The sequence below is a fragment of the Theropithecus gelada genome, chromosome 1 (assembly GCF_003255815.1).
Source record: "Theropithecus gelada isolate Dixy chromosome 1, Tgel_1.0, whole genome shotgun sequence".
Classification (NCBI taxonomy): domain Eukaryota; kingdom Metazoa; phylum Chordata; class Mammalia; order Primates; family Cercopithecidae; genus Theropithecus; species Theropithecus gelada.
In genome coordinates, this window is record NC_037668.1 from 95,905,723 (window position 1) to 95,915,491 (window position 9,769).

A 9,769-nucleotide genomic window follows, 5' to 3' on the forward strand; every position below is an offset into this window, starting at 1 on the left:
CCTGGGAAGAAATAAATTATAGTATAACTAGGTGGTGAGCTGCATATTGGATGATCCAAAAATATTCTGATTCCCTGGCTGGAATCCAACCTGTTGACAGGTGTTTAGGGCTCAGAAGTAGCAAGAGCAAAGGTATTTAGGAGTCAGAGAACTGTAAAGTGAATGCATGTTATTTGATTTGAACTGAAACATAAGAGACCTTTGATGTATTTAGTTGGTTATTGGGACTGAAAAATGTTGTAATTAGATTGTCTTTAAAAATGTAATCATCCTGATTATATTTTTCCTATTTGGGCAAAGATAGAAGTAGAGGGGTAAAATCCTGCTATTTAGCACAAGTTTTAATGGAAAATAAAATCATTCTCTACAGTAAGGTAACTGCCTACTTATATAAAGATGTTACCCCAGGAACAAAAATTCTTTTTTTAACTATTACTTGTAACATTGAAAACATGTTCTTCCCTTTCTCAAGGTTAGTATTTGCCACTTGGATTTTAATAATCCCTTTGCTCACCTATGAAGAGCAACAATAAATGCAATACATTTTGAAGGAGAATTATCCTGGAGAATAATCAAGGTAGAGTATTTTCTTTTAGAACCAGATTTACTCCATTAGGACTTCAGCAAAGAACTGGTTTTTAGGAAAAGAATTCATAAAAAACTATATGGTAGAACCATTTGGGTATTTTCCAAGTGGTTGAGAATAATTGCTATGAAAATGAATAGGGAAATTTTAAATTAATTATTTAAAAAGGAGCCACTGAATAGATTTTCTAAGCTTGAAACTATCTAGAGTACCATGAAATCGTGTTTACAATTCCATCTCAACAATGTGCTTCTCCTCTAGAAGCACATACATTGTTCAGTAGATATTTGTTCAATAATACTTTGTGGGGAAAAAAATCACTAGATTAAGAGACTCCCCTGAACCACTCCCAAGTTAAAAAAAGAAAAAAAAAAAAAACTCTCAAAAGCAAGGATATGTATACTTTATTCCCTCACTCAAAAAATTATGTTCAAATATAAAATTAATCTCTAAAAACTCCCTTATAGGGGAGTCTCTCAAATATCATTCCCCCCCTTATCTTTCATTCTGCTCCCTATTGCCTATATCCAGTATTTCAGAATATAGGAAGAGACAGAAGGCAGAGGCTTGCTTTTCACCTGCTTCCTCTTGAGACAGCAACACTGTGACCATCTTCCTCAAAGATGCCTGGAGTTCTTCTGGATGTCAGTCCAGGAAAGACACAAAACAGCTCTGCATTGCAGAGACCTCCCTAAAACACCTCCCTCCCATATTGGATAATTTCAACATGGCAGGGACACCCATGTGTGAAGTTCTTATTGGAAACCTTTAACAGATATGGTTTAAATTTTAATACAATGGGCAATGTTTTGTTTTCTAGAAAGACAAATTCTTACAGCTGATTGCATGCAGGAAAAGCTTTATTAAGTCAAGAAGCGGTTACACTTTTTAAAACTGCTATGCAGAATACTCAAACATTTTTAAAGGACATAGGAAACTACTAACATCTTTAGTGAGAGAGTTCCACTTTCACAATTTTCTCTGCTCCCAAACCCCTAATGATCAGCTATAGCATATTCATTTTTTAATATAGTATATGTCACGCAGCAATTTGTCAAAAGCTTTTGTTGTGAAAACACTTTTCTTAATTAAATACACAATGAAAAGATATGATTAAACACTTGCACGATGTGAAATGTTTAAAGGTAATATACAATAATAGGGTTACCAAAGGACACCTTCCAATTTTTCTTTCTATTCATTTTGATGTTTTGTTCTTTTCAAAACATTTTCTCTTATTACATTTATTACTAAAGGCCTTACTTTAAATACATCATGCTACTTTTGTTCTCCTCTTCAAATGCCAGTCTTTTAACAATTTGAATTCTCTGGCCTGGGAAAAAGAAGTTATCCACTTACAAGGTATATTTATTGACAATATGGATGTTACAGTCCAAACAGCACAAAATCAACCATGTACATGTAACACGGTGAAATGAGTCCACGTTTTCTACACACTACAGGATAGGAAGAGCTGGCTCTTAAGGCCCAGGGCTCACATGATTATGCACTTGTCAAGCAGCTTCTCAGTGGTATTGGGCATCTGGGATTTCTTCTCGGGCTCCTGGAGGTCGGTGGTGGGCTGCTGCTTGTAATTCAGCAGCATGTGGAACAGCTCATGCACATTCATATCGGTCTTGGCCGAGATCTCCATGAAGGCGCAATTCCACTCCATCGCACAGGTGGCACCATCATTCAGGGTCACCTCCCGGTGGATGTCATCACTTTTATTGCCTACCAGCACGATGGGGAACTTATGCAGGTTGTTACCTTTGATCTTGCGGATCAGCTCATAGAAGGCCTTCAGCTCTTCCAGGGTTTCCTTCTTGGTGACTGAGTAGACCAGGACGAAGGCGTGGCCCCGGGCTATAACGTGGTGCTGCAGAGCGCGGTTGCTCTCGCCACTCTTGCTGTCGGTGATGTGCAGGGAAAGCACACCGTGGCTGCAGCCCAGCAACTGGCAGTAGGTATTTTCAATGGTCGGCAGGTACTCATGACGGAAGTTGCCGCTCGCCCACTTGTGCAGCAGCGTGCTTTTCCCCACACCAGCGGTGCCGACTACCACGACGCGGTAATCTCTGATCCTCCTGTGGGACTTGAAGGCGCGGAGGATAAGCAGGGCAGGCAGAAGCCGCAACCGCTGCAGCAGCTGGTGTTCCTTGGAGCCAAAACTGACGTTACCCATCGTTGGGATTCGGAGGGGAGATACGTGCACAAGTTCTCCTACACTTAGCTGGCAGCAGGAGACTGACTCCCTAGGAAGAAAGTGAGACGGTGAGAGATGGTAGTGGTAACCTATAATGTTGTCAGATGACGTCAGCCTGGCCAGCTGCTCCACTAGGACTCTGGAGAGAGTCCACCCCGTGACGCAAAGGGGTGCACACGGCGAGAAGAAAATTCCCAGGCACAAAGTTCAGCCTGCTAGACCGAGGGACCGGCAGGTGATATATATTCAGCAGACCTGGTGGTTTGCTTTTTACCATCTAGAAAGTGCAACAATACTACCTTTTGTTTTCTTTCCTTTAACTGTTTTATTAAATTCTCACTACACCCCTACAAGAAACACTTACTCTCATTTCCTCTCTTGTAAAATGAAGATTTTAATTGAAGAGGACTGAACAGTCAAAGAGAAGCAGGTGGGGGAATTTTCCCCACTCTCCGGGGCTGAATGCCAACGTGACATTTAGAGTGACACCACCACTCTGGTTAAAGCTACAGAGTCATCAGTACAGGGGAAAGAAGGGGTGTTTGGCATCAGTGGTGTGGGATGTAGAGAGGGGAGGCAGCTGCAGTCAGCACAGCCCCAGAAGAGGCATGGGGAACACCTTTGCTCTGAGCATGCTGTCACCATGTGCCACCAAGAGCTGAGGGAGGGGTCTTAGTTCATGAATCCTTAGTCACAATCACAGTGGAGTTAAAATATATATATATATATATATATATATGTACCTTTCTTTTCAGTATCTCATCTCTGCTTAGAAAACATTCTAAATATTGAATGAGTTTTTCTACAGAACAGTGGTTTTTCTTTTGCCATGGCTACTACCTTTAACAGAGTAGTTTTAATTCAGCCTTATGGAAGTAGAGGAAATTTCAGGATTTGGACAGTCAATGAACTTTTTGAGTTCCGGAAAAAACACAGTAGAATAGGTTTGTAAGAAACTTTTCTCAGAGGTATATCCTCAATACCAGACAGCTGCCCAGGGGGACTGCTTCAGAAGCATCCTAGGTTAGATGGAAAAAGTTCTAGGCACCATGCAGACAGACTGCATAGCTGGCCTCTGGACACAGGTAGGAAAAGTACAAGGCAATGTCATTCCTCTGGCACTAAGTATAGAAATTTATACGTGTTTCTATGTGATGATGGTCCTGAAAATGCACTTCTCTTCAGGTACAGCTGTGATTGTGTCATGTACAATACCAGAAAGAGAAGAGACGCTTTTTGTATATAGCACACTCCCTATATAAACTAGCCTTTCTTGCTGGCTGCGTAGTTGAACACATACTGTCCCAGTACTGGGGAAAAGGACCCTTTTAGAATGTGCAAGGCCATGAGAGTAATATGTTCATATTAGAGTTTTGGTGGTGATTTTTTTTTTTTTTTTTTTTTTTTTGAGTCAGGGTCTTGCTCTATCCCTCAGGCTGGAGTGCAGTCATGCGATCATGGCTCACGGCAGCCTCAACCTCCTGGGATCAATCAATCCTCTCACCTCCGTCTCCCGAGTAGCTGGGACTACAGGCATGTGACACCATGCCCAGCTAATTTTCTTATTTTTTGTAGGGACGGGGTTTCACTGTGTTGTCTAGGCTGGTCTTGAACTCCTGTGTTCAAGTGATCCTCCTGCATCAGCCTGCCAAAGTGTTGGGATTACAGGTGTGAGACAACATGCCCACCCCATATTAGAGTTTTCGTTTGGAAAAAAAAATGTTGTTGCTGGTTGTTATATCTTCAGACTTACTTGCTTCTAATTCTAGTCTGGCTTCTTTAAGATAGCGTGATTCTAAGAGTATTCTAAACTTAAGTGGCAAAATTTAAGTAAATGATTTTATATTCTTGATTAAAGGGGACCAGGGATGTTAATACAATAAATATTTGAAATTGATACAAAATAAATACATACATATGTCTAAATCATTCATTTTTGCAGCTTTCAGGTAAAATCTAGCACTTTGTTCCAGTCTATAAGATGTGGTTAGTTGATATCATCTAATATTAAGTAATGATATCAGCTATCCAAATCCTGGGCACAATTCCTTTAGCAATGATGACCTTTAATAAAATTTAGCTTAAAAAACTAGATTTCTGCTACAGTGATGCAATCTTTCACATCTTATTTATTGGCAAAAATCAACAATCCAGCTTTCCTTAGGTCCTCACGCACTAGAGTTCTCTAGTCACAGAAATCCTAGCCCTGTCTGCACTGCCCACAACTATTATAAACTCCACGTTAGTATCAAGAGTTCCAGTAAAGACCAAGTATCTCTTGGCCACCAACATCCCACATTAGTAAATGTGCATTACTAATTATTCTGTTTTACATTACTTCCTGCTATAGGCGATGTATGTACAAATTCATTCATAGAAAATTGGTAAAGCAGCCAGGCGCGATGGCTCATGCCTGTAATTCCAGCACTTTAGGAAGTCAAGGTGGGAGGATCGCTTAAGCAAAGGAGTTCAAGACCAACCTGGCTAAAGGGAGACCCCCGTCTCTATCAGAAAGAAAATAAAAGAAAAAGAAAATTGGCAAAGGACACATGTGATAACTGAAGTTTCCAGATGTGAAGAGAACTCTCATTCTTAGGCAGTGGACCCCCCTCCCCCCAGCACTCCTTCCAGCTTCCCAGACAACCTGGCCTCAGGCTGAGAGGGAGGTGAAAGCTTCCAGGAACCGGAGGGCGTCCAAACCCAGCGGCCGTGCGGAGCTCAAGGTCCCGCCGCTGCTGCTGCGGTACCAGCCTGGCTCATGGACATCACCACGCATCTGCAGGGTCAGGTTTCTCTCTGGTGGCTGTAGTAGCAGCTACCCTCCTCGTTCATCTCAATCTTACTTTTACACTACACGACTCCACTATTATTTCCTGAATACTAGCTACCTAAGCAGCTGTAATAGTGGACACTATGTCAACCTTTAAGCTCGCACACTTAACCAAGCCTCGTTCTTCTATATTAAAAAGTGCTAGCTTCCCAACGGGACTATCCAAAGTGCAGTTGCAGGACCTGCCACGAGCCCGCAGGGGCTGCGAGTGGCTGCGGGTGGCTCTTGCATAATCGCGCCAAGAAAGACGTGGTACCAGCTATAGGGACAACTCGCCCATAAACTTCCACTGGGGACAGCATCTGCTGGTTTGTCTGGCACATGTTGTTTTCAAGTACCCCTAAAAAAGCGAAAGAAAGACTTACCTTTCTCGGAGGCACGAACCACGCAGCCTAGAAGACAAATGCGCTGCTCGCAGAGACTGCCGCGACAACCAACTGGACACCCCGAACGCTCACTCCTCCGAGTTTTGATTCCGACTTGCGCACAGGAGCGGGGTGCGGGGGCGCAGGGAGTGTCGGTAATAGGCATAAATTCCGCTTGCGCGATGCGTGGTGAGAAACCAGCCGGGAGGGGCTGGCCCAACGCAGAGCGGCCCGAGGTCAGCTTGGCATCTGCAACACTCGAGTGGCTAGTCCAGAAGTTCAGGGTGGGGTTACAGGTTGCGGAGGAACTGTTAAACTGTGGACTTTTTCTCACCTGTTGGAATAAGCTTCAGGCAAAACTTTGCCAACAAAAACCGGTCCAACTGATTTTTGACGAAGGTCCAAAAGCAGTTTAATGCAGGAAAGATAATCTTTTCCACAAATAATACTGGAAAGATAGGACATCCATAGATCTCCCCGCCAAAACAAACAAACAAACAAACAAAAAACCCTTAAATAAAAAGTGGCTAGACATAACTGTAACGCGTAAAATTACAAAAGCGTTTTAAAAAACAACAAACTCTTTATTGCCTAAGGCTAGGCAAAAGGTTCTTACATTGACATTAGTGGCATGACTAGTAAAAAGAAATTTTGATGAATTAGACCCCATACATTTTGCTTTGTGAAAGACCCTGTAACGATACTGAAAAGGTTTACCTAGGAGAAAATGTTTACAAGCCACGTATCTGGCATACAACCAGTATCTAGAATATGTACATACATAACTCAAAAGTCAATTATTTTAAAAAATTCAATTAGAAAATAGAAGACATGAACAGACATTTCACTGAAGATATGCAGATAGCAAATAACCATATGAAAACCTTTAACGTCATTAGCCACTAGAGAAATGGGAATACGTGGCTTTCGTTATTCCTCGCCTACCACTAGGGCGGGTTGAGGGTCTGGCTCCAGTAGCCCCGGGTGCCTCTCACTCCTTGGGCGCACTGCTACTATCCTGGCAGAACCCTCGCCGAACCCTCGCAGGACGCCCCATCGGGTCCGCCAGCGGCTAGGAATACCGCTCCGCACCTCCCACCACCAGTCCCTTTTCCAAATGCGCCTGCGTCTGCCCGCCACGTCTCCGAGCCGGTCTGGCTTCTTTCTCCCTTGCCTGTGAGCGCCTGACGGCGGATGTATTGAAAGCTGCGCACCACCGCCTACCGAGCGTTCAGGGGAGTGTATGGAAGTTGTTGGCAGCAGGTTTTGACAGCAGCACCCTGTGGGCCTAGTCCTTGGCGGTGGCACCTGGTTTTGTGTGCCCCAGCCAGCTGAGGCCAGGGTGTGTGGTGTGGGGCCGCTGGTACTGCTCTTCCGCCACTATAATCCCTCCCCCTACCAGGTACCTGGTGCATAGAAGTTTAAAGACCTGTGAGGTCTAGCCTGGCGCCTGTAATCCTAGAGAATAAGGAGGTTGAGGCCAGGAGTTAGAGACCAGCCTGGGCAACATGGGGATAACTTGTCTCTACTTTTAAAAAATTTAGCCCAGTGTGGTGGCTGCCGCTTGTCGTCCCAGCTATTTGGGAGGCTGATGTGGGAAGATCACTTGAGCCCAGGAGATCAAAGCTGCAGTGAGCCGTGATCACAGCCACTGTACTCCAGTCTGAGCAACAAAGTGAGAACTTGTCTCAAAACAAATTCCAACTTGATTCTGGTATAGCATCACATGACAGGTAGCAGCCCTAAAGGAGATCAAAGTATTTTACCCCAAAATATATTTCTGGCATATTTTGGAATGGTCCTGTGCAAAGCTATCTTTTGTGAGGGAAATTTGCATTCTGTGGAGAATCTCCTTCCCTTTCCAGGTCTTTTCCTGATGCGAGAGGGATTTAACTAAGAGTCTGACACCTTTTAAGGTCATTTACCTTTTGAGATACACATACCATCTATTCTTTCTGAAGCATATTACAGGCTTCACGTATGTAACAAGAACCCTGGCTTCCGCAACCTCCCTCCTGCCATCACTGGCCAAACCCTTCCTCCTCCAAAATGTCCTGGCTTTCCAGGTCAAACCAATGTATACCTTACATGTATTGATTGATGTCTTTGCCTGTATCTTCTGTCTTCCTAAAATATGTAAAAGCAAACTATAATCCAAACACCTTGGGCACATGTTCTCAGGACCTCCTGATGCTGTGTCACAGGCCATTATATAGGACATCCATAGATGTCCTATATATAGTGTCACAGGTAGTGACACCACATATAGTGTCACAGGTCACTTATATTTGGCTCAGAATAAACCTCTAAATATTTTACAGAGTTTGGCTTTTTTCATTGGGTTTCCCCATTCATTTTGTTAGCATTAGCTCATACCCTTTTCGTCCAATCATATTTCTACATGGCTGTCTATATTTTGTTAATCCTAAGTTAAAAATAGACAATTTCCTCTATATGTTTGGGTCATCATTCTGCAGGCTCCCATGTATACATATTAAATACATTTATATGATTTTTTTCCGATTAATCTGCCTTTTGCGGGTTGGTTTTTCAGTGAGCCTTCACTGAAGTTTCCCCTTGGTCCCTACGTTGGTAATTAACTCAAACTGTTTTACCAAAATTTGATTCATAGCCTTTATCTCATTTTGCCAGAAAAATAATTTGGATCCAACTGTTTTCTATAAACCAGCAAGTTGATATGTTTTACTATCTCACAACTAAAATTCTAAAATAAAAGCTAGAAGACCTTTATGTGTATATCTGTTTAAATGTATTTACACATATGTACATGTATTATGCTGTATGTTATGTCTACATAATAAAATTCAGTGTAGTAGGCCAAAAATCCCTTAAGAAATGTTAATCTGATTGGTTTAAATAGATGAGCGCTCATACAAAATATATAGTAATTAACCTAATTTTTTTAGTTCATGTGACTTAAGTAAATCTTTTTTACTTGGTTTTAAAATTGTAGTTGGTTTTAAAATTGTTGATAAAAATAAAATTAAAAACGTCCTTCTAATTGTCAATATATATTTTTGCCTGTGTTTACTGGTGTGGGGGCCATGGCTCTTCGCCCCCCAAACATTTGCTGAAAAATCACTGACATGGGTCAGATTGATTAGTAAGAGAAAAGACATACAAATTTATTCAATGTGTGTACACAGGAGCTTTCAGAATAAAGACCCAACTTCTCAATGAGTTATAGAGGCTTATGCACCAGGCTTGAAATTACAGAAAGGATGGGGGACTTGGATTCTGGTAAAACAGATTATAGGAGGAGAAGAGGAATTTATTGAGGGGCAGTGAATGATTGGTGAGAGAATGGTTGGATTGAGGAAAAGATATTAACTTGCAAATGGTTTTTTTGGAATTTAAATCATCCTTGAAGGCAGTCATTGTACTTCTGTAAAGGTCTGCTTTGGTGTGATCACATCTTGGTCTTCTTTTCTGTAACAGATGAGATAATAGGAGGAAGAGAACCAACAATTGTTCTCCTTAGTGGGTCTGGTTCTTAGGCAGATAAAGGAACTTCAGCTTCTTTAGGAAGGATGGTGGGGGTAGAGGAAAGGTCAGAGAGACCTTGAGGCTTCTTTAGTTTCGCATGCTAAATACCGTGTTTTGGTGTATCAGCTTCTGAGCACAAGCGCTGGTCAGTTTTATATTTGCCTATGCTATTAAGGTCATGAAGCTATAAACCAGGCCTAAAGCAAAGTGATATTTGTTTATGCAATTCTTTGATAAGTAAGATTAATTTAATATTATACCTGTAATGTCAACAC

General features: G+C 42.1%; 1 protein-coding gene across 1 annotated transcript; it reads right to left on the reverse strand.

Moving 5' to 3' along the window:
• Nucleotides 1-1,428: 1,428 nt before the first annotated feature.
• Nucleotides 1,429-7,071, reverse strand: DIRAS3 (DIRAS family GTPase 3). Its single transcript, XM_025397016.1, has 4 exons — nucleotides 6,872-7,071; nucleotides 6,322-6,435; nucleotides 5,988-6,236; nucleotides 1,429-2,841 (listed from the first exon to the last, which is right to left on the reverse strand). The coding sequence occupies exon 4, from the start codon at nucleotides 2,769-2,771 to the stop codon at nucleotides 2,082-2,084; it is 690 nt and encodes a 229-aa protein (XP_025252801.1). The 5' UTR covers nucleotides 2,772-2,841; nucleotides 5,988-6,236; nucleotides 6,322-6,435; nucleotides 6,872-7,071; the 3' UTR covers nucleotides 1,429-2,081.
• Nucleotides 7,072-9,769: the final 2,698 nt, after the last annotated feature.